At 38.3% G+C, this 24,060-nt stretch overlaps 4 protein-coding genes across 10 annotated transcripts; 1 reads left to right on the forward strand and 3 right to left on the reverse strand.

Moving 5' to 3' along the window:
- Window positions 1-149: 149 nt before the first annotated feature.
- Window positions 150-9,129, forward strand: LOC103427987 (uncharacterized). Its single transcript, XM_029088980.2, has 7 exons — window positions 150-361; window positions 445-954; window positions 6,730-6,879; window positions 7,008-7,124; window positions 7,259-7,312; window positions 7,458-7,918; window positions 8,153-9,129. Exons 2-7 carry the CDS (start codon window positions 618-620, stop codon window positions 8,759-8,761), a joined length of 1,728 nt encoding a protein of 575 aa, XP_028944813.2. The 5' UTR covers window positions 150-361; window positions 445-617; the 3' UTR covers window positions 8,762-9,129.
- Window positions 9,043-13,156, reverse strand: LOC103422190 (GCN5-related N-acetyltransferase 6, chloroplastic-like). Of its 6 annotated transcripts, XR_011572445.1 has the most exons (11): window positions 11,853-12,108; window positions 11,442-11,606; window positions 10,937-11,147; window positions 10,771-10,823; window positions 10,297-10,333; window positions 10,148-10,213; window positions 9,894-9,998; window positions 9,631-9,784; window positions 9,442-9,521; window positions 9,195-9,338; window positions 9,043-9,162 (listed from the first exon to the last, which is right to left on the reverse strand). XR_011572445.1 is itself a non-coding variant. In XM_029088987.2 (10 exons), the coding sequence occupies exons 2-10, from the start codon at window positions 11,534-11,536 to the stop codon at window positions 9,273-9,275; spliced, it is 867 nt and encodes a 288-aa protein (XP_028944820.1). In that variant the 5' UTR covers window positions 11,537-11,620; window positions 12,895-13,156; the 3' UTR covers window positions 9,043-9,272. The 6 variants fall into 6 exon arrangements, 5 of the variants coding, with proteins under 5 accessions (XP_028944820.1, XP_028944830.1, XP_070663274.1 ...); XM_029088987.2 differs by lacking the exon at window positions 11,853-12,108 and adding an exon at window positions 12,895-13,156 and having other exon boundaries at window positions 9,043-9,338; window positions 11,442-11,620; XM_029088997.2 differs by lacking the exon at window positions 11,853-12,108 and adding an exon at window positions 12,900-13,039 and having other exon boundaries at window positions 9,043-9,338; window positions 11,442-11,603.
- Window positions 13,157-13,610: 454 nt separating this feature from the next.
- On the reverse strand, window positions 13,611-16,391 carry LOC103427980 (uncharacterized). 2 transcript variants are annotated; one of them, XM_070807189.1, is made up of 5 exons: window positions 16,063-16,391; window positions 15,309-15,461; window positions 14,875-15,050; window positions 14,499-14,622; window positions 13,611-14,144 (listed from the first exon to the last, which is right to left on the reverse strand). In XM_070807189.1, the coding sequence occupies exons 1-5, from the start codon at window positions 16,192-16,194 to the stop codon at window positions 14,079-14,081; spliced, it is 651 nt and encodes a 216-aa protein (XP_070663290.1). In that variant the 5' UTR covers window positions 16,195-16,391; the 3' UTR covers window positions 13,611-14,078. The 2 variants fall into 2 exon arrangements, with proteins under 2 accessions (XP_070663290.1, XP_008364285.2); XM_008366063.4 differs by having other exon boundaries at window positions 13,611-14,147.
- A 2,638-nt stretch (window positions 16,392-19,029) lies between these two features.
- Window positions 19,030-19,982, reverse strand: LOC103445523 (uncharacterized). Its single transcript, XM_008384545.3, has one exon. It carries the CDS (start codon window positions 19,969-19,971, stop codon window positions 19,030-19,032), a length of 942 nt encoding a protein of 313 aa, XP_008382767.2. The 5' UTR covers window positions 19,972-19,982.
- Window positions 19,983-24,060: the final 4,078 nt, after the last annotated feature.

Consider the following 24,060-nt stretch of genomic DNA (forward strand, 5'->3'; position numbering starts at 1 on the left):
AAAAGCTTAGGTAAATCCTGCGTTTTACTTTATCGGATTCTACTATAATTCTCTCAGTCATTTAACTGCAAGTCTTTGAATCTTGACCGTATATTGCTTGCTCATACAGAAAAGCATAAAACTATTCGCAGTAAATAATCTCTCTCCATTTGAAGATGTTATGGAGGAAATGCTAAGCAGTAGCGCTCATCATCTGCAACAATGAGCACTTAATTCGCTTCGGGGACATCCGATAAAATTGGAACGATGAGCACTCAGTCCGTTTCGGTGGCATCCGGTGAAGTTGGAACGATGAGCACTTCAACAGATCCTGTGTATAATCATCTCCAACTCCAAGATCTTTATGTTCTTAGAGAATTTGGTAAGCGTTTAAAATCCGGATGCATGCTTAATGAATCACATATTTTAAATTTCCTTAAGTACAATTGTTTGCCAATTATTAAGCAACGGCGTTGAGGCACCAGCACTACAAGCCTTTATATCAAGCTCTGCTCAAGGGGGACTGGGAACGTACTAGAAGGTTCGTGGAGCGTGACCCCGATGCGCTGAATGCACGAATCACCATAGACACGCAAACTGCTCTGCAGGTTGCAGCTAGAGTAGGCTAATGGCAACTCATGAAAAAAATGGTTGAACATGTGCCAGTGGAAGCACTTGCAATGCAAGATTGTATCGGCCGCAATGTCTTGCACACTCTTGCAATTTCTGGAAGCGCCAAGAAGCAGGTGGCTGGACAGATGAAGGTGGCTAAGGCATTGGTGACGAAAAACCCTGTGTTGACACAAATAGCGGACCAAGACGGAATGGTCCCTCTCCACCTTTCTTGCTGTAGTGACGATAGGGAGTTGGTGTGGTATCTCACTTTGGTAACGAGGGATGAGCATCCTACTTGGCCCTTCACCGGTCCTATGGCCAGTTTTTTAACCTCCGCCGTAACCTATTCGGGCTTTCATGGTAAGACAGACACACCAACTACCTATTGGTCTAATGATATTTCTATTGTGCTTGGATAGCACCAAACCCGTTGGAACCAACTCAAGCTAACCCACAGGAAATTTACCAAATGAAAATGCAAGAACAAAATATTAAAGACACCAAGATTTTAACGAGGTTCCTCAACAGTCAGTGTAACTGGAGTACGTCCTAGGAGCTCACCCAAGAATCCACTATCAACCAAATGGGAGTTTACAAAGTGTTGGCAATCTCACAACCCAAAACCCCAATACATCCAATACTCACCAAAGAAACAAATAGAGAGGGAAATATAGTGAATAATTTCCTCTCTATACAAAGCTCAAATCTAATACACAAATACAACTTTGATTGGGTGAGTACCAACAAAGAAAGAAAATCACCTTTCTTTCTTCTCTTCACAATGGGGTTGCAGCACCTCTGTTTTCTTCTCTGTTTTTCTGCTATGTTTTTTTTCTCTTCTATGGCTGCATTACTACTCTTCATCAAAAACAGCAATTACTTATCATTCAAAACCTCAGCCGTGGCTTTCCATAGGCCAAATAAAAACAAAAGGACTTTAGACAAGGTTCCAAGTTTTCCTCCCCAAAACATTGAAGGGACATAATTATATTGTCATTTTTCCTTTTTTTCCTCCCCAAAACAAAGAAGGATGTTGTCCACCTTTTTTCTTTATAATTTTTTATAGCCAAAAGTTGGCCACTTGGCCACATACTCCAACAATCTCCACCTTGGCCAAGTTCCGAAAAACGCCATGATAAGCCAACCAACACAATTAACACGCAACATCACTCCCAAACACTAGCAAGAGAACAACTCATGCCGAGCCAAATGCTCCAAAACTTCTACTGCTCAACGCCTTCTTTATATAGGCAAAATATGAGCCAAGTTCAAGCAATGAACAAACTTGGCTACACCAACAACCTTAGTCAACATATCAGCAGTGTTGTCTTTAGTTGGAATCTTCTGGAGAATGATTTCCCTTTCACCAACAATTTCACGAATAAAGTGATAACGCACATCTATGTGCTTGGTCCTCGCATGATGAACCTGATACTTAGCCAAATAAATAGCACTTTGACTATCACAATGTACCTCCACCTGCTTCTGATCAACCCCCAAATCTCTAATCAGCCCATGTATCCAAATGGCCTCCTTTATAGCTTCAGCAACTGCCATATATTCAGCCTCTGTAGTAGACAAGGCAACAGACGACTGCAAAATGGACCTCCAACAAACTGGTCTTTTAGCCATAGTAAACACATAGCCTGTAGTAGACTTTCTTCCATCCAGATCACCTGCATAATCTGAATCAACATAACCAACTGCAAAATGACCAATACCAGAGTCATCTCTCTCAAAGCATAAACCAACATCTCAAGTACCATGGAGATACCTCAATATCCACTTAGCTGCTTGCCAATGCTCTTTACCTGGATTATGCATATATCGACTCACTATGCCAACTGCATGAGCAATATCCGGTCTAGAGCATACCATTGCATACATCAAACTACCAACCAAATTTGCATATGGTATATTTTTCATTTGCAGCTTCTCTTTATCAGTTTTAGGACACTGTAGAGAACTCAATTTAAAATGAGGAGCCAAAGGGGTACTAACCGGTTTGGTTGAATCATGAACTCCAAAATTCCGAATCAACTTCTCAAGGTATTGTCTTTGATTCAAACTAACCAAACCCTTCGCTCTATCTCTAGTGATCTCCATGCCAAGGATCTTCTTCGCTTCGCCAAGGATCTTCTTCGCTTCACCAAGATCCTTCATCTCAAACTCATTCTTCATTTACTTCTTCAATTTCTCAATCTCTTCGACATTCTTTGAGGCAATCAACATATATCAATAAATAAATGAAAGACCCATCTTGCAACTTCTTGAAGTACACACAATGATCATATTAACTTCTAGAATAATTTTGGCCTCTCATAAATTTATCAAACCTTAAATACCATTGCCTTGGAGATTGCTTCAAGCCATAAAGTGATTTCTTCAATTTGCAAAACAAATTCTCCTTCCCTTTCACTATATACCCATCCGGTTGACACATATAAATCTCTTCATTCAAATCACCATGTAGGAAAGCCGTCTTCACATCAAGTTGCACAAGCTCAAGATCATATTGTGCAACAAGAGCTAACATAATGCGAATTGAGGAGTGCTTCACAACCGGAGAAAAGATTTCATTGTAGTCAATGCCCTCCTTTTGTGCATATCCTTTAGCAACTAATCTTGCTTTGAATCTCACATTGCTTTTCTCATCAGCATCTTCTCTCTTGGCATACACCCATTTGCAACCAATAGCTTTCTTACCCTTAGGCAATTTAGCTAACTCCCAAGTCTTGTTCTTCAAGAGAGAATTCATCTCATCACCCATGGCATTGCACCACCTCTCCTTCTCCTCACTCTTAATGGCTTCCTCGAAATTAGATGGAATTTCATCAGTGATAATAGGAAGAGCAAAAGAAACATAGTCACTATACCGAGCTGGCTTGGTAATTTGTCTTTTTCCTCTGTTCTTGGCAATAGACTCTTGAGGTGAAACTTCCTCTTCAACTTGAATAGAATCTTCAAGTTCAACTTCTTCAACATCCTCATGGTCTCCAACTTCTTCACTTGTAGTGGCTTCGACATCAGCAGAAATAGGATTTGAAGTACCAGAGGCAACTTTCTCAAGCTCCACCTGTTGGACATCTTTCACATTCTTCTCAGAGTCTTTGAACATACTTTCTTCATTAAATGTCACATCTCTACTGATTACAAGTTTCTTCATCTCTAGGCACCACAACCTGTAACCTTTGACACCACTACTAAAACCAAGAAAGATAGCCCTTTTGGCTCTAGGATCAAGTTTATTTTCAGTCACATGAAAATAAGCAGGTGAACCAAAAATACGGATATAGTCATAATCAGAAGAAGGTTTTCCAGTCCATACCTCTATTGGTGTCTTACCCTGAACAGCAGCTGAGGGTAACCGGTTGATGATGTGACATGCATAATTAACTGCCTCTGCCCAAAATGACTTGCTTAAACCCGACTGAGACAACATACATCTAACCTTCTCAAGCAAGGTTCGATTCAATCTCTCTGCAACTCCATTTTGTTGTGGAGTTCCCTTGACACTGAAATGTCTTACAATCCCTTCTTCTTTGCAAACTTTAAAGAAAGGGTCGGATGTGTATTCACCACCATTATCCGATCTCAAAATCTTAATCTTTCTCCCAGTCTGGTTCTCAACCATTTTCTTCCAACCCAAGAAAATGCTCAACACCTCACTCTTGTGCTTCATAGTGTAGACCCAACACCTTCTTGAATAATCATCAACAAAGGTCACGAACCAATGTCTACCACTCAAAGAGGGAGTCTTTGTAGGACCCCAAACATCTGAATGCACATAATCAAGAATGCCCTTCGTCTGATGTACAGTAGTACCAAACTTCACTCTAGTTTGCTTTCCCAAGACACAATGCTCGCATAAATCAAGCTTACAGGTCGTGGCACCTTTTAGAAGACCTTGTTTCACAAGCCTTTGTAGAGCTTTCTCACCGGCATGGCCTAATCTCATATGCCACAGTCTAGTAGTATCAAAATCGGATGTGCCCATATTTTCTGAGACTACAGATGTTTCACCTGTCACAGTGCTTCCTTGCAATAAATACAAATGGCCACATCGAGGAGCTTTCATCACAACAAGTGCATCATAAGTAACTTTCAATGTCTGTCAATCTAAATGAAACCTGAAGCCCTTGGATTCCAAAGTACCCAAAGAAATATGATTTTTCTTCAAATTCGGTACATACCGAACACCTGTCAACTCTTTAACCATGCCATCATGCAACTTCAAACGAATTGTACCAATCCCTTTTGTTGTGCAAGGATTGTCATCTCCCATGAACACAACGCCACCATCAAACTCTTTCAAGCTTGAAAACCAATTCTTGTGAGGAGTCATATGATGAGTACAACCCGTATCCAACACCCATTTAGTAGCACAATCAAATGATGAGGAAGTGGTTAAAGCAAAATCAACAAAATCTGTTTCAACCTCAGCAACATTGGCTTCAGAACTTTCTTTTCCTTTGGTCTTCAACTTAGGACAATCTTTCTTCCAATGGCCCTTATTATGACAAAAGGCACATTCATCCATTTCCAAAGGTTTTCTACCTTTAGAGTTTCCTCTAGGTCGAGACTGTGATTTTTTTCTACTAGAAGATGATCTTCTCTCAGATGATCTACCTCTAACAAATAAAGCTTCAGAGGTACTATCATGATTTTTATCTCTATGCCTCATTTCATAATTCATCATGGCATTTGACACATCTTCAAATTTCACAATTTCTTTACCATGCATAATAGTGGTAACAAAATACTCATAAGAGTCCGGCAATGAATTCAACAATATTAAGGCCTTATCTTCATCCTTAATATCCTCATCTAAATTTAACAAGTCGGCAATCAACTTATTAAAAGCATCAAGGTGTCTAATCATTTTTGTACCTTCTTTGTATTGAAAGCGGTAGAGCTTTTTCTTCAAGTGTAGCTGGTTCTCTGCACTCTTTGTCATATACTTGTCTTCCAATTTTTTCCACAACACACTTGCTACCGTCTCCCGCATCACAAAATACTTCTGAGTTTTTGCAAGGCACAACCGAATTGAAGAGCAAGCCCACAAATTTAATTTCTCCCATTCCGGCTTCGACATAGCTTCCGGCTTCTCTCCCAAAGCGGCAAGTAGATCTTGTTGAGCCAACACATCTTTGACCTCACATTGTCACATCCCGAAGTTGTTTGTGCCATCAAACTTTTCCACTTCGAACTTTGCATTTTGCACCGTAGTTCTTGCAAACCCAGAACTGCTTCCAAAAGGATTCTCATCTTGCCCGTCTGACATCTTTGGCAACTAGACAATACCCAACAGCAACCAGTGCTCTGATACCAATTGTTGTGCTAGGATAGCACCAAACCCGTTGGAACCAACTCAAGCTAACCCACAGGAAATTTACCAAATGAAAATGTAAGAACAAAATATTAAAGACACCAAGATTTTAACGAGGTTCCTCAACAGTCAGTGTAACTGGAGTACGTCCTCGGAGCAGTAGGAGCTCACCCAAGAATCCACTATCAACCAAATGGGAGTTTACAAAGTGTTGGCAATCTCACAACCCAAAACCCAAATACACCCAATAACTCTCACTCACCAAAGAAACAAATAGAGAGGGAAATATAATGAATAATTTCCTCTCTATACAAAGCTCAAAGCTAATACACAAATACAACTTTAATTGAGTGAGTACCAACAAAGAAAGAAAATCACCTTTCTTTCTTCTCTTCAAAATGGGGTTGCAGCACCTCTGTTTTCTTCTCTGTTTTTCTGCTGCGTTTTTTTTCTCTTCTATGGCTGCATTACTACTCTTCATCAAAAACAGCAATTACTTATCATTCAAAACCTCAGCCGTGGCTTTCCATAGGCCAAATAAAAACAAAAGGACTTTAGACAAGGTTCCAAGTTTTCCTCCCCAAAACATTGAAGGGACATAATTATATTGTCTTTTTTCCTTTTTTTCCTCCCCAAAACAAGGAAGGATGTTGTCCACCTTTTTTCTTTATAATTTTTTATAGCCAAAAGTTGGCCACTTGGCCACATAGTCCAACAATTTCTGCTTAATTTTTAAAAACACATTCTGTTTTGATTTCTATCTAATAGGACTGCTTAGTTAATTTTAGCTATTTTTTGGTAAACAGAAATATGTCTGTATCTAGTCCGGCAGTACCCTAGCTTAGCGACCGCTATATCCGAAAAAGGTTATACTTTGCTAAGAGGGTTGGCAGATAGAGCTTCCGACTTCCCGAGCGGGAGTAAGCTTGGATTCTGGGAAAACTTCATCTATCAGGGTCAGTAATTTCTTCTTATTTATTTACTTACACTCCTATTTATTTTTATAGGACAATATATATTATAAACTACTGTAATCTACTGGGACGAAAATGTAAGTTTCATGCTCTTGTTTTGGGGTTTCAAGTTGTACCAGTGGAGTTCAATTATGGACCACCAAGTTCAATGAGAGGGGATGAGGAGGCTCCTCATGAAAACTCTGCACAAATTGCAGTCCAATCACTAAGAACCTATTTTCTACAAGGTTCGCACAATTGGTACACTTTGATTTTGATCAATAAAACCGTGTCTTAGTTCTAAATTGGAAAAGAACTAATTAAACTTGCCTAAAAATTGATTAATTGTGCTGACCATGGTTTTGTTTTTACGATCATGAAGTGTTTCAATTTCAGAAGTTCGAAAAATTATTTTGGAAAGCTTTAGAGCAAGTTGGTAAGTACACTAGTCTAATTAGTGTTAATTAATTGTATTGCATGCGTTGATTATATAACTTATACATATACATATATATATATATATATATATATATATAGTGGTGGAGGGAGAAGCTGATTTAGAGTTTGACCGTCACTCGCAGCGCCCTGTATCAAGAAAGTTCGAGATACAAAGTTGAGACACAGGTATGCTATGGAACTGGTAGAACATATCTTTGCACACGCTGCTTCGAGTATGAATTTATCGGAGCTCCTTGCGTTTGTACAAAATGGACAGAGCCTGACCATTGCCATATCCAGTGACATAGTTGAGATTTTGAGGGTATGCTTTCATTATGTTCCGGATGCGGTTTCCATTTCACTTCCTACATTAGGAGGTATAAACCTTCTGCAATTGGCTATGTTCCTCCGGCGAGAAAAAACTTTCAACTTTCTTTGTCGGATGAGCGACGCATGTCCTAGGATGATTGCAAACGCTTTGCTGTTCGAATCGAAGTTTACTATCTGGCATATGGTAGCTCAGTTGCCACCTACAGGATCGAGTCAATTGTCACATGTTGCCGGTTCTGCTTTGCAACTGCAGAGAGAGTTGCAGTGGTTTAAGGTGGGTGTATCTCATCGGTTTTAATTGGTTTAATCTTCTCGCCAGACCTTTGTTGCTAGACAAACACATACGTTGTAAGACTGTGAATCTAAACTATGCATACAAGAAAAATAAAAAGGTCAAATGAATATATGGTGCGGATTCACAATTTTGCAACATATAGCCTGACAGTCTGACACGAGAACATTTTTTTGTATAACTGAAACTGACACATACCATATGCATACGCTGTAGGCAGTCGAGAAGTTCATGTGCCCGGTCTTTAGGGAATGGAAAACACCCGAAGGGAAAACACCCGAAGGGAAAACAGCCATTGAAGTGTTTGTAGAGGAGCACAAAGGGCTGCGCGAAGAGGGAGAGAAATGGATGAAGGATACATCAACCTCTTGCATGGTGGTGGCCATTCTAGTTGCCTCAGTGATGTTTTCTGCCGCCTTTACTGCACCCGGAGGCAACCATACCGACAAAGGAACTCCAATATTTTTGTCCAAAACTACGTTCAAGGTGTTTGCTATTTCGGATGCACTGTCTCTATTTTCGTCTTTGACTTCAGTCCTGATATTCTTGTCACTGCTAACACCACGCTACGCTGAGAAAGACTTCTTGGAGGCCTTGCCGAAGAGGTTGATTTTGGGACTCGGATCTCTCTTCTTTTCGTTAGCCACCATGATGGTAGCGTTCGGAACAGCTCTTTCGATTGTGCTCACTCAGAGATTGGATTGGATTTATGTTCCAATTACTTTACTGGCTTGTTTTCCGGTGGCTATGTTCGTGATCTTACAGCTTCCATTGTTTATCCAGATGATCCGATCAACTTATGGATCCGGCATCTTTTCCCCCTAAAACCCTAGCCTGTCTGGAAAATCTGGCAAATAATTGTATCAATTTATGTTGTACGTGTATCTTTCAAAAACCATAGATTAATGTCTCCTTAATCTCCTCGAATACTTAGACTGGTTCGGATAAACCTTCGAGGAGATTAAGGAGACAATCAATGGCATTCCCAAACAGTGAATTCTCACAATTTCTGTGTAATATTAAATTTGTCGGAGAAGCTAGAACAACAATAATTTCTTGAAAGCAGAAACTAGAGAGAGAGAGAGAGAGAGAGAGAGAGAGAGAGAGAGCGTGAATATCGTGTTTCATTGACAATATTTGTTGAACAAAGAAGTACAATCTATACCAAGAACCTTGCAGGGTCTTTTTTTACACCAGGACTTTGCGCGGGAAGTGAAATTTCGGATTTTGACCTAACTTCACGTAACCTGTACACACATTTGTATTCTTCTACTGTAATTTTCTTTTAACTCCTAAAGAATGAAATACAATTCATGAATTTCTGTTGAATCGGCTTTCAGGTCTTGAAACAAAGCAAGTAAGTCTGCTCCTCTGACAATTGAGAGTTCGCCCTTTCAATGATCTGACAATAACGAAAATCTGCATCATTCCTCCTTGTTCCAAATATAAAAACTAGAGATCATATGCTATAACTGCAAACTACAAATGCACAACCACGATAATACCTCAAAGCCCATCTTTCGGTACAGTTCCTGGGCGGGTTTGTTCTTTCTATCCACATGCACATATATCTGTTCCACATTAGCTACATTTAAACAGAAAAAGAAAGGGAATGAGAAGACTCAGAAGAGGAATTCAAGTGGTCAGACATTTCTATAATCCCAGAGAACAGTTCATGCAGTATTTCATCTTACCATTTAAAATTGCGGATCTAATAGCAAATTGTAGCATATTGCTTGCAATACCCTGTCGTCGTGCTGCTTTGGCCACACATAAGTTTGAAATATAACCATATCTACTTGACTGTGTCCTGTTGGTACTGCAAAAGAGAGGAGCTTTTACCCGTTCCTGCAACAGAGATTAATCTCATGGTCAGTTCAGCAAAAAGCCAATAACTGGATAGACCGGTAGATACAAATGCAGTAGGGTCTTTAGTTTTTAAACAAGATGTTTGTACCCCTGGAAAGGTCTCTCCATCCAACAAGTACCGAATGCTCAAATCAAGTGTTCCAACTACACTTTTCACAACAGTGCGTTTCACATTCTTTGTGTCCTTCTTCACCTGACAAATTCGAAAGCAAACAGTCACCATCAATGGTATATTTTTATAGACTGGTAACTTTAGCTAAATATAACATGCCCTAATGCAAAGAAGGGTTTTCTGAGTTCAAACTAACAAACCAGAACCACACTCCTTCAAATATGTCATACCGTAACAATGCATGTGCATAGCTGCCCATTCTGCCCCTTTGCTCGTCTTTTTATAGCATTGAATGCCTAAAGAGATTAAAAGTATAATTCAGAATTTTATTTGAAACATCCATTTACACACATGGGAAATGCAAATGAATCTTCCCTACCCGGTCTGCAAATTTCCTTTTGTTACTATCAGCAAATCTGTGTCAATCAAGCGTAGCTAGAATCAGCAGTGTCCAACCCTCCATTTGATTGATAAAAAAAAACTTAACAGACGCTTGAAGCCTACTAAAGACTGCACATGCAGAGAGAATTCCACCACTGGCAGGATCCAGCCGTGGGGGTAATTCTGTAGAAGTCTTGATTGATACAGAACTAGAAGTTCTGAACCTTTCCTCCCTTGTTTTATCTATCACCTTGATTGCCAGCTTTTGTTAAAAGGGTAGGACTATTCTTCTGCATGTATGCTCTATATAATGACTTCAGATGGTCTAGACCATTTAGTCGGCCTACCTATATTAGGAACTTTATGTTCCCCATTTAGTTTGAGTAGTTCGATTAACAAAGACCAAAGAGACAGAGAAAGACAGAAAGACAAAGAGGGAAGTCTGAAAGTAATAAAGAACTACAGTACACACCGGTCATTTTTTTGCTCCTCCCAGTGACTTTCTGCACGTAGCCATGCTGCTGTCTGTCACAAACCCAAAAGCATAAAAAAAAAAACAAATATTATTCGTGGGCACAAATAACTTACACTTAGAAATTTCGTGGCCAAGATGTGACATCTAGAGATTGATTACTCACCCAGTATTCTTCATCCAGTGTGGCTTCTCGTGCAACAAATTGTCCAAATTCCAACTTTTTCTCTTGATCTAAATCTTCATCTGATGGCTGCAGCCGGTCAAATTGCAGATCAGGATGCTTTGATGGTTCACAGTGAGGAATAGTTTGTGTTGGAAGCTCTACTGAAAGTTCTTCCATCTTCCTTGGATGAGAGGACTTTGAATCCCTTTTCCTGTTCATTTGGTAATGAAATAAGATAATGAAAGATATGTAGCGCAGCTAATATACTAAATTTCAATTAGCTATAAGGAGACGCCTTTACTTGAACTAGAGTATTGCATAAGAAACAAAATTAACTGGCTAGATCAAATAAAACTAAAGAATTTCCATATAGGACATCAGCACACAGAAAAAAGAAAAACCTTCAAGAATACAGTACAATAAGAATTTAAGAATACAAGTTACAACAGAAAGTAAATGAACTAACCCAATATCAATCGAAATATAAATTGTAACTCACACGTACCAAGTGGCATTGATCCTGAGAAACTTTTGATGACTTCTACATTTGACATGGGAAAATCTCAACAGCACAGGCTTGTCAATTGAAATCGTCAACATCAGAACAGTTCTTCCTCTGGAATTGACTTTCACAGAGAGAGATGCTTGTGAAACGCTTGTTTGATCCCTGCTGGATGCGGCTGTCTATTAGAACAAAAGCAAATAATTTCAAAAAACATGACTCCGGATATAATACCAGTTATAACTACCCAGCTGTCAAGTGCGGGGCAGTAAATAGTGGATAAGAAAAAGATGACACCATGTGGGCTTGAGTCTATTGATTTATTAATGAAAAAGAACAATCTATCAAAAAGTGCCTAAACAACGATGGTTAAAATACCATTCTTGTGACTTCCCAGTACACAATTATTATCACATCATACGGGACCGAAATATGGATTCCCATGATGATTTTGGGGCGAGATAGAGTTCGGATTCTAGACCTCCAGCACTGAAGAGGAACCCAAACTCAAAAGTGGTCCGAACAAAAACGGCCATAAGCGGTTTATCTTCATTGCGTTACTCGGAAGGGTCTATCTGGTGAAGGAAACAAGAAGTGGGTATGCAGCAAATACACAGGTTTGTGGACAAAACCAGGGGCAGCTCTAAATGTGTACAACAAGTTGATATCACTGAAACCTCATTCTGTTATTCTTTTTTATTTCAATTTTTTTCTATAATACCAATTATTTCCTAAAATAAACAAAAACAAAAATGGTAATCAAAATCTTGGCCAAAGATTTTGTTGAGATTAATTAGTGGATAATCAGCATAACATGCTCTTAATGGTGGGACTTGAATAATAATTACTGAGGACCACTCAGAAAATATTATCCAAAAAAATAATTTACCAAATTTGGGGGCTTGAAGCTCCAATTGCAGAGAGCATTTAGCCCCACACCCACTGCCAAACTAAGCTTCTCTCCTTTTCTTCCTTCCCTTCTTTATACCAAACAAATCAAGATTTACCAAATAATCAATGGATAAATCTTTACCCTAATCACATTTTTCGCACTTGCATGCACTCATTAGAAAATTTAGAAACTTTAAGCATAAACATGGGCACATGTAATCCGCACATGGATGATGACATAAATTATGGAATTTAATTTTAAAAAATTAACGCAATATTTCTACCCACGTCAATCAATCGATATCCACAATGTAAGAGAAATTACAAACATTTCTTTTTACAATTCTTTTTCTTGTAGCGTAATTTTATACTTTCGTTGGGGAAAGAGGGCAACATTCGCCATTGTCGACTGAGTCGACTCGGAGGAGATATTCCCGACCTACTCCCTTACAGTTAAACGCCAGAATTTCGACGGAATCAAGAAAGCTAAGGGTTTCGCGCCATTGAAACGCACAAACTCACATGCAATTTCAAACTAAAGAAGAACAAGAAAAAGAAAGTTTACTCAACTCCTTGGTGGCAAAGAATCAAAGCTTCGCGTCGTTGGCGATGGAGTTGTGCGGCGAATACATGCAAAAGCGCGGGCTTTTTGGCTTGTCTGCGGTTGAAATGGATCGATACTTTGGGGCGGAGGTCACGGTGGTTTGCGGTGGCGCTGTGGGCAACGGTTACGGCGCGGTTGGATTTTTGGGGAGAGAAGAAGTGGAAAGCATTTTGCTTTGTAGGCGCGCACAGCGATGAGTCGATGGCTTGCGACGTTTTCCTTTGAAATTAAAAAATGAAAATTAGTAATAAGAGAAGGTTCGGATGTCGTATAATTGTGGGCCCCTTGATAAATAGTTCAAAACATGTTTAAAATAACAGAATTGAATCATCGCCGGATCCCCTTCCTAAGAATTCTAAGAATCAACACACACAGACTGTTGATTAAAAATCATGCGGCCACAATTTTTTCTTTTTTATATTTTTCATGCAAAACCATACTGTTTTACTTTTAAAAATATAAAAAACATTTAAATTGGGACCGCACGATTTTTTATCAACGATCTGTGTGCAATGATCCTAGGATCTCCAGGGAGGGGATCCAACGAGGATCCAAATCCTAAAATATCGATAGAGGTGGAAATAACAATATGTAAATTTATAGAAATATCAATGGATGTATATCGATACCGACAATGATTGTTTTTCAAGAAATTATGAAAACTTGCAATGGTTAGATATATCAACTCATCCAGATTTAGTCGAAATTAAAGAAAATTTTCAAAAGTTCAACATCTTCAATATGTTCCAACAAAATTTATGTAATGAATTGTAAATATGGTCGATATTCATTGATTTTCCTATATCTCGTGAAGTGTCCACCAATACATAAACTACGGACAAAAACTTTGTTCTAATACTCCTCCATTTCAATGTAAAGGATGGTAGCAGCACCCAGCAAGAAGATGGTGAACGAGGTGAACATTGCATTAGGCAGAAATTTAAACATCATTTACACGATGCTAAACAACAAAAGTAGACAAAACCGTGATCTGATTTGCAAGCATGCTCAGCTCAAGGACATAACAGCATGTACAATTACTTGTGTAAATCTGCAGCGTCCTCCTATCCATCGATCCACCACACAGAAAGGCCATTGTGTGATGAAACATTAACACACCCGTTTGCGCGAAAACTCGCTTCACTTCATTTTAAGGGATCCGAAGGACTGGAATAAGAAATCACATCCGTTTCAGGTCTCTGCTGCTGTTCCTGCTGAAGAACAATGCAACGTAAACTCAGTCTCTGGAGTATTTCGTAACAGATTAATCACAAAGTAATCTAATCCGTCCCCATCAAGGTGCAAATACCATTAGCGATTCTGAAAAATCTAAACTACGAAAAGGCACGTTTGTGAATTCAGCAGACACGGGAATCAGGAACAAAAGAAACAATCTTCACCGTAGAAAAGACATAGCAAATAACTAGCATGCTAATCGACCCTAGGATGTGTGGAGTACGTGGGTGTCAACGCAGAAAATAAGAACAAAATGTATAACAGTAAGAGCTAGGTAATCGAGTACACTGTCAAAAGCGAGTTTTCATGTGTAAATTCAACAGTCGTACCTTGTCTTTGGACTTGTATGTATTGTAGATATCAGTGTAGTTTACGATGGCCTCAACTCTATCTAGTGATGCTTGTAACTTTCCCGAGTTCATGTTGAACCACGGTTCACCAGTACCCAACGCCCTAATTAATTCAAGGTTTCGACCATGAGCCATAACTACTCACAATCAAATTAGAAGTTGAAACAGAAACAAGAACAAAACCGCATGTAATTTGAAGAAAAATAATTCGAATACTAAACAATAAAAGACGGTAAAACCTTAACAGATATGAAAAATAAATAATGATAAGGAGCTAACTTGAAAGCACACTACAAGAGATAGTACTTTGAATTATCTCTACTTCCATAAATGCATAAAAGACTAAGGAACTTGCCCGGTGATTTCTGGAAGCACATAATCCGCCCTCCACCCAAAGCGCAAATCCACACCAGGGACCAAGCCAACCGATGTCTTATTCCGGATCCGAGATATGCCATCTCCACCAAAACAAGTAGTAAGTTTCCATTTCCACCCGGTTGCATTCATTTGAAAATTATGGCCTATGCCAACCTGCTTTTTCCAACATTTTGTAACGTTAATTCTACGATACTTGAAGAAATATGAGCTCAGTCCAGGCAGGGGGGCACATACGCAGAATATATGATTGTTCAAGCTAAAACATTATGAATTCCTAGTAAGTTTGGCATACGTTAATCCAAATGTGCTTGAGATGGTGCAAAGGATCCGAAATTAAGTTTGGCATACGTTAATGGTGTAGGAAAGTGGAGCGGGGAGTTGAATAAAAATGTAGATTGAAAAGTATCAAACCTGAAGATTTAGATATCCAGTTAGAGGAATCTTTTTTGAAAGAACACGAACATCCTGATGGATAGGCTCGTAGATGAACTTCCACATCCGTTCAGGAGCCAACGGCTTCAATACAATCTTTCCTTGAAACTCATTGATTGGAGCATTAAAGAACTGAACCAAATCGATGATCTCAACAAATCAAAATTCGGAAGCACTCAATACGGATTAATAAACAAACCTAAGACTCATAGAAGCTTATGTCCCACAATGTATACAGTATACATAAACAACTGCAGCCAATCTTTATGAAAATTTGAACATTTATCAAGTACTTTCAGTTGTTCAATATAAACACATAGAAATTCAGTATTCTCATCGATTGTTTAGGAACCGTTTGATAACCATTTCTCCGTCATCCCACCGCCCCCTCTCCACCCTTTTCGTCCCTCTCTTCCCCCTCCACTTTCCCTTTATCTCTACCCAATGAACCGAAAGTAAAAACTAAAACCGAAATAGTTATCAGACGGTCCTCAATGTTTACAAACACAAAAGATAACGAATCTCTCCAATTCCAAACAAAAATTCAATCCAAAAAACCAATCTTTACGAACAGGACACTTTAACTTGTGACTAGCATGGAGTAACCCAAGTAATTCTTCATATTAACACAGAAAACAGAGAATTAAGCATTGGATTATCAAAAAATTCAAACCCTTTGAACTGGGAAGGTAAGAAAACAGTTAAAACTCTTGAAGAAATTGGAATTTCGTACCTCCAGATTGAGGCCGACCCTTAAATTCTGCACTTCTTTCCGGAACTTGAAAAATAACTCCGACGGTATCAAATTTACACTGTAAAGTTCTTCGCACGAAGTTGGTTCTTCCCCACTCGAACCCCAATCCATTTTTTTGATGAATTCGGAGCCGTGAACTGTACGGACGAGGCTTTGGAGCAGTCGCTCTCTGCTTCTTCAGTGTGAGAGGAGTTGAGAGGGAGAGGAGAGCCGGGAGGAGGTTGATGAAAATGCAGACGTAAATTGCAGATGCGCCATTAAACTAGGAACCTTCTTTGGATAAGAGTGGAGGAGGGGACGGTCCATTGGGCCATTGTCCACAAATCGTCATTATGAAGATGGGATTCATTTTGATTAAAAGTGGCCCACCAAACCTTCAAAGCTTTTTTTTTTTTTTTTTTTTTCACAAACGATGTTCTACACAAAATTCATCTAAATTATAAAGAGAGTTATTCAAACTTGGATATCGAGGAGAAAGAACACTGCTTTAACCAATTTAGTTGAATCAAAGTCTACAGTGATATTCTAGTTTATATTAATCAAAAGAGAAATGTTAGTGAAATTCTTCATGGACTCTTAGTAATTCATTTACCAACAAAACAAAATATTATGCCAAAAATATGATGTGATTGAGAGGTTATAGAAAATACCGATTTTGATAATCTCAATAGCATTTCTCTAATCAAAATTACAAGAAAAGTCAAACTCAAATGCATCAAAATTTCGATATCATAAATTCCGTATTTACAACAAAATTCGAGGACTTCACGTTTATCTAATGGCATGATGATGAAGGCACATGATCCAAGTAGTGGCTTGGGTGTGCTACTTCTTCATTAAGATCCTGCCCAAAATTTCAAAATCAGTATGAAGCCATTACTAGTGATAAAGGATTAACATTGTTTCATTCCAAGAGAAATACTAAGGTAACTCTCTTACAGTGAAATTTTTTATGAACTTTCTATCATCTCATGTTTTTAGTACACTGTTTTGTAATATTGGCACAAAAATTAACGTTAACTTGTAAAGTGACGAATAGTTCATGAAGAGTCCCACTTTTAAGAATCTCCTTAACATTTCTCTCATTCCAATTTGAAATTTGAAATTTTTGCTTAGACTATGACCTTCCAAGCTACAAAGTTAAATCAACCATTAAAAAGAGTGACAAGTTAGCCTTGTTTTCTTAAATCTTAATTAGAAACTAAATTTGGTTACATCAACCATGATTGTGTTTCACTTTCTTAAATCTTACTTAATTTCTATTGGTCTCACTCAATAGCTTATAGTTATTTTTCCCTCAAAGAAAATAAGTATTTTTATAGTCCTTTTTTTCCAAGTTAGTTTTTAGGGTTTTGCTTATTACACAAACGAGTTGTCCAAATATTTTCCTTTTATTTGGTTTGTACATTGATCACTTCTCACATTTTCGTGATAAAGTAAATTTGAAGACATTAATTTCTTCAACCTTTGACAATAGTTGGGTTACATTTCTATCAATGAGATTATGATATCTACACTATAATTATGATGTTTAAACGTTGAAAGCCTCTTCCAAAACAATCTTCTGAGTCCGCCGTTCTTCATATACGACAATGTAACACTTTATGTTCTTAACGTTATCCTTAATCATTGGCCCCTTCGTAAAGAAACCTCAACTTCGCGCCTAGGTTAATACGTGCACCACAACAATGTAGCACTTTATGTTCTTGACATCGTCCAAATAATTAAACGCGTTTATACTTGGCATGGTCCGAATTAAAGATTGATTTGCAGAGTCTAAAAATAATGATGCATATATGATGTTCCTATCAATTTTATCGGTTAACAAAGTGGCTAAACCCCCAATTATATTCCTATCCTTTGTTAAACTAAGATATTCTTCAAAATTATATCCTATGTAATATTTATGCATATATTATATTCCTATCAATTATTTTCACTGTAACATCTCACATCGCCTAGAGGAGTGATCTTTAAATGTATATTCTCATCCCTACCTATCACGATGCCTTTTGGGAACTCACTGGCTTCGGGTTCTGTAGGAACTCCGAAGTTAAGCAAGAAGGAGGCCAGAGCACTCCCAGGATGAGTGACCCACTAGGAAGTTGCTCGTGAGTTCCCAAAAACAAAACCGTGAGGGAATGGTAAGCCCAAAACGGACAATACCGTGCTACAGTGGTGGAGCTAGCCCGGGATGTGGTGGACCCGGGCCGGGATGTGACAAATGGTATCAAAGCCAATCCCTGGCTGGAAGTGTGCTGACGAGGACGTCGGGCCCCTAAGGGGGGTGGATTGTAACATCCCACATCGCACAGGAGAGTGATCCTTAAATGTATATTCTCATCCCTACCTAGCACAAGGCCTTTTGGGAGCTCACTGGCTTCGGGTTCCATAGGAACTCCGAAGTTAAGCGAGAAGGAGGCCAGAACACTCCCATGATGGGTGACCTACTAGGAAGTTGCTCGTGGGTTCCCAAAAACAAAACCGTGAGGGAATGGTAAGCCCAAAGCAGTCACTGGGAAGTTGCTCGTGGGTTACCAAAAACAAAACCGTGAGGGAATGGTAAGCTCAAAGCGAATAATATCGTGCTACGGTGGTGGAGCGGGCTCGGGATGTGGTGGACCCAGGTCGGGATGTGACATTTACTCCATCTGTCATAATTTTTTATTCACCTTATATTGATTTAACTTTTATATTTTATTATTAAGGAAGTGATTTTCACACAATTTTTAGCTTCTCAGACACTCATTTTCGTTTATGATCATCGAATTTAATAAATCAATCAAAATCAATAAATATATTAATATGAGTGTGTTAATATTACTTTCCTTACTATTAATTGAAAAGAAAAAAAAAGACAATAAAGATTGACACAGAGTTCCAAACTTTCATTTATTTCATCAAACTTTCACCATACAATTACAAAAGTCCACCACCTTCACCAATTCATGCCCCAAAAGGAGCAATTGGTGGTTGCCAAAGCATTGGTGGAAGCAACGATCGTGTCCTTCTCGGCTCATATCTCCTCACCCAAATGTGTTTTCCATTGATTGTAAACTTTGCCTTCCTCATCCCATTGAGTATGGCCTCGATCGTCGTCGGACAGTGGAAGACAATTTTCGCAAACAGTGACTGCTCGTGTGGCTGCACCTCCTGCATTTGCAGCGACTCGATTCTAGCCCCGAAAGTCATCGTGAAAAACTGCCTCACTTCCAATTCCTGCACCGGGTACCCTTTCGAGAACGTGACAAACATCGTCCTGTCGTGTGGTGGCGCCGCCTCGTTCCTCATCTGCAGAGGTTGCTGCTGCTGCTGCAGATATGGCTGCTCATTAATTGAAAGAGAAAATGGGAATAAAGACGAAGATGATGGTTGTTGGGATGGTAACGAAGACGATGATCGTTGTGATGGTAACACCACGTTGCAGTGATCCACAGAGTTCTGAGCGAAATTCCGCTCAATTGTCTTCTGCATGATGTCGTCGAAAGCCGGGAGGCAGACCTCGTTGACGGCCTTGGTGACACCGCGAGCCGCTGCATCCCGGTTCTCATGGAAAAACTGGACTGAGATTTCTTTCTCTAGAAAGCTTTGCATGAGTGGGATGTCCGTCTGCTCAGAGGAAAGAGAGAAATGGGTCCCGTTGATGAGGCCGAGACAGGTGACGGCCTCATCAGCGAGCTCGTTGATCAAAATGTAGGGCAAAGAGAGCATCCTTTTCACCACATTCTTGAACCCGTCTCTCTCCAGCCAGAGCCACAGGGCCAGAACCTGCATGGACTCCAGTGGGTCCCGGAAGAGCTTCAGCACCAGAATCGTGTACAGACTTCTGTCAACGTTGTGAAACTGTTTGAAGTTCTCCTCAGTGAAAAGCGAATAACTCGAAGCCATGTCGATCTTTCCGCAGCCCCAAAACTTCAAAAGCTGCCACCTTTTTGGTCGGAAAAACACAAAGGTTACGACAAAATACCCAGAAAATAGAAATTAAAAAAGATGAAACATAAAAGTGAAAAATCAGATGAAAAAAAAAAACCCAGAAAGGAAAATTTGAAAAATACGAGATTTTCATGATAAAAATCGAACCTTCTGAAGCTGTTTTGCTCTTCTGCTGGGATGGGTTTTTTGCGTTTGTTTTCTCTCACAGCTGAAGGCACCCAGAAGATTTAAAGAGGAGTGAGACTGGCAGTCCAGAAATTCGAAACCGATGCTGAGGTGCTGTCACAATGTTGGTGTTCTTATCAAATTTTCAGAGGATATTGTTTGTTTTAGAGATTACTTTTAAGCAAGAAATAATTAATGCAAAAACAAAAAATGTATGTTTGCTTCCAACTTGTTTTATGGAATTGTTGCCTGGTGTCATTAAATCTCTCTGCTTTACCCCTCCTTCTGAGAAAATTGTATTTACGTTTTCAATCTTTTTTTTTGTTTGTATATATATTTGTTCATCTAGAAATTTTGCGGATGTTTGGCCAGTCGATGGGTGGTTTTATCAGTAAGTATGGTTTTTATCGTGGGTGCCTTATCTTGGAAAAAGTGGGGGTGTAATTGCTAGATTAAATCGTATAGAAAATTAAGAGATGATTCAGGCAATTATATATCAAAGTAATGCATACACATGAGTAATCAATGTTGAATGAACATGACATAATGGATTAGAAAACCTGAAAATTGGTCAAGGCAAATCTGTCCTTAAGACAAGTTTACGCCCCACCTGGAAATTGATCGCGCGCTTGTCTCCCAAAATACAACGAATATGTCCGTGTAATACTAGCACACCAAATCATAAAACTCTAGCAAACCATAATTGTGTTGAAAACTCTTTGATATAAACTCAATAAGACACTCTAATATTTAGTGCATTATATTGATTATACGTACAATGATTAGGGGGCTTCTCTATTTATAAAATTTGAGATACTACTTTAGAAAACATGTGAAAATTACAACTCTTCACTTGATTAAATATATCATTCTACCAAAAGACACAAGAGATTTTTCAATGTGACCGGTACACGGAGTGGTACATCATGTGTTACTATATAAATGTTGGGATGTGTGTGCCAAAAAGTTAATAACTTAAAAAATAAAATTTCTCACCACTCCTATTAAAACACGTGATGTACCACTTGTGTTTCCGTCACAAAAAAATTTCTTCAAAAGACACCCTTTATAATTTTCATTCGATTAATAAATTTAATATAATAATTTGGCGGATTGCCTTGATTACTGCAGCTTTTTCTCTGTTTTCCGTAAAACGGCTCTGCATGAATCTCAACACTTGGCGACCAGTGTCTTTCATGCATTTTCTGCGTTTTCCTCTGCTGCAGAAGAAACGGCAAAAGAATTAATTGAGGGATGTTAGTTGAAAATTGCAGAAATTTGTAGTGTTTTTTTGCCCCTCGAAGGTACCTCAAGGTTTGTGTTGGCAGATGCCCCTCCACGACGTCCCTTCTATACGAGGAAGTCCAACTCCAGTATTCCACAAAGAACAACCAACCATAAAGTGTTTGATCACTCTCATAGACACCAGAAAATTTCTTAAGTGTGCTGGAAAATTTAGCAAGTTGGCAGTTTGATTTGTTTTATATGAGAAATTTATCAGTGCGCTAAAAATACGATATTGTACACCGAATGTTATAAGTTAACACTTGTATTATGATACTTGATGCATCGTGTTGTATTCTTGGCAATCAAAAATTTCTTCTTTATATTAGGGCATTGTTTTCTAGTAGGATGAGGATTATGATTTCTTTCCTATTTTTTTGGGATTCAGAATTTGTTTTCCTATTTGTATTAGGCTTTTATAGCACTTTCTGTAACTTAGCAGGAGAAATTAAGTCGTGATGAGATGTAGTGGTGGTTTGGGAGTGAGGTGCTTAAAAAAAAAAGCACTCATGAAAAAAAAGCTGTGAGGGTTTTAGGTGTTTGGTAAACTGAAAAAAAAAAGCTTATTTTGGAAGCTACTGTGAGAATAAGATGAAATCAAAGGAAAAAGCTGAAGCTGCTATTTGCAGCTTTGGAAAACTGGCTTTTTTTTCAAAGCACACGGAGCTACAGTGCTCCTTTAATGAAAAGACCCACTATCAGACTGTTTTTTTTTTTTTCCAAAAGCACTTTTACAAAAAAGTTTATCAAACACTCTGCTGATTTATTTCACAGCCGCTTATTCTCACAGCACATCCGCTTATTCTCACATCAGCTTTTTTTCAAAGCACAGTAATACCAAACCAGCCCGTAGTCTTCTCGTAGCGTGTTTACGAAACCAGAATGGAGGTAGAATAATAAGAATTAAATTCTTCCCTGAGTGATTTATGCTATTACCAAATTTTGGTAATGAAAATATTAGTTGACTCCACCCAAAATCAGAAGCCAGACTCCTAATATTCCAAGAATCAAGTGATTCCCCAGTTTAGGGATGTTGTTTATGTTTACTAATAGGATAAAGATTAGGATTCCTTTCCTATTTTGAACTAGGTTCAAGATTACTTTCCTTTAATATTACTTTCCAGTATATATCACAATTAGGCCTTTATAATTACAGCTCTTGTAACTCACTAAGAGAAATTAAGTCTTGACAAGATGTACTATTTTCGTTATATGGCTGTCTTGACAAATTGTTATGGATAATACTTGCATCTCCGATAGGAGAATGAACAATATCCCCAATTCAAAATACATTATACACTCTTTGCAAATAATGTATTTTCACCGTATAAATCTTGTAATTAGAACAATTCAATTTCTTAACATTCATTTAAAGATCATCTGTACAAAAAAAAAAAAAAATTCATTCGAATCAAAACGTTTATACATTCAAGTATATGAAAGAAATCGACAATGAGTACCTAATAACATATTCATAATGAACCATTAATGTATATAATTTGAATGATTCCATAAATATACAATATTCGCAAATTGTGAAATATGTGCATTTTTCCATGAGAAGATGCACATATTGTCCAATTTTTATTTTTTTTCTTTATTTTATGTCAACAAAACTCGGAAGTTGCGATCAACTTTTGCTCTTTATTTTCCCATCCTTTGATCTACCAGTATTAAAATGCACTAGAGTAAATTGTAGATATGATCCCTTAACTTTAACTCAATTAGAGCAATGGTCTCTCAACTAAAAATTCATTACCATTGGTCCCTCAACTCATCAAAACGTGCAGCTATAGTCCCTCAACTAAAAATTCATTACCATTGATTCCTCAACTCATCAAAACGTGCAGCTATGGTCAATCAACTAAAAATTCATTACCATTGGTCCCTCAACTTTAATTCAACTGGAGAAATGATCCCTTAACTTTAACCCAATTGTAGCAATGGTCCTTCCAACATAACTCGTTTTGACAAAAATTTTAACGTAGTTGACGAAAATGACTATAATTACACACTTTGATGAGATGGGGGACCCTAATTATATAAATGGTTCTTCGAACATAATTTATTTTGACAAAATTTTGACGAAATTGATGAAAAATACTATAGCTACTCATTTTGATAAGTTGAAGGATCATTGCTCCAATTTAATTAAAATTGAGGTATCATTACTACAATTTACTCAATGCACTATTTGGCTATATTTCCACTGATAGAACCATGTCGTTCTTCAAGCATTTCGTAACTAGGATGATTATTTTCGAGTACTAGTAACATCTCTGAAAACTATGTCGTTCTTCGAGCATTTCAAGTTGTATGTCGTTCCTCAAGCATTTCGTAACTAAGATAATTATTTTTTGAGTACCAATAACATCTCTGAAAACTAAGTCGTTCTTCGAGCATTTCAAGCTGCAAGTGTTCAAGCATTAACTTACAGCGACCTTCCTCTGTCTCCGGGTACCTAAGTATCAATTCGTAAGCCTTTCCCAGGACAAGCATTGAACTGAACAACTGAATTGGATTGCGGCATATAAGGAAAAGATAAATCAACTTTGTCAATAAATTTGCTTGTCTATAAAAGATGGAAAACATTTC

Source organism: Malus domestica, chromosome 02 (genome assembly GCF_042453785.1).
Source record: "Malus domestica chromosome 02, GDT2T_hap1".
Lineage (NCBI taxonomy): Eukaryota > Viridiplantae > Streptophyta > Magnoliopsida > Rosales > Rosaceae > Malus > Malus domestica.

What these genes read in the sequence shown, in the direction of transcription:
- LOC103427987 (XM_029088980.2), top strand. Translation starts at nt 618, where the DNA reads ATGAAAAAAATGGTTGAACATGTGCCAGTGGAAGCACTTGCAATGCAA. An exon ending in AAGAACCTATTTTCTACAAG is followed by an intron (nt 7,125 to 7,258) that starts GTTCGCACAATT and finishes ACGATCATGAAG; the next exon opens with TGTTTCAATTTCAGAAGTTC. An exon ending in GAAAGCTTTAGAGCAAGTTG is followed by an intron (nt 7,313 to 7,457) that starts GTAAGTACACTA and finishes CGTCACTCGCAG; the next exon opens with CGCCCTGTATCAAGAAAGTT.
- LOC103422190 (XM_070807173.1), bottom strand. Translation starts at nt 11,974, where the DNA reads ATGGCCGTTTTTGTTCGGACCACTTTTGAGTTTGGGTTCCTCTTCAGT. An exon ending in ATATTTCGGTCCCGTATGAT is followed by an intron (nt 11,607 to 11,852) that starts GTGATAATAATT and finishes AGCCGCATCCAG; the next exon opens with CAGGGATCAAACAAGCGTTT. An exon ending in TATGCACATGCATTGTTACG is followed by an intron (nt 9,999 to 10,147) that starts GTATGACATATT and finishes CGAATTTGTCAG; the next exon opens with GTGAAGAAGGACACAAAGAA.
- LOC103427980 (XM_008366063.4), bottom strand. Translation starts at nt 16,194, where the DNA reads ATGGATTGGGGTTCGAGTGGGGAAGAACCAACTTCGTGCGAAGAACTT. An exon ending in CTGGATATCTAAATCTTCAG is followed by an intron (nt 15,051 to 15,308) that starts GTTTGATACTTT and finishes TGGAAAAAGCAG; the next exon opens with GTTGGCATAGGCCATAATTT. An exon ending in GTGCTTCCAGAAATCACCGG is followed by an intron (nt 14,623 to 14,874) that starts GCAAGTTCCTTA and finishes TGAATTAATTAG; the next exon opens with GGCGTTGGGTACTGGTGAAC.
- LOC103445523 (XM_008384545.3), bottom strand. Translation starts at nt 19,971, where the DNA reads ATGGCTTCGAGTTATTCGCTTTTCACTGAGGAGAACTTCAAACAGTTT.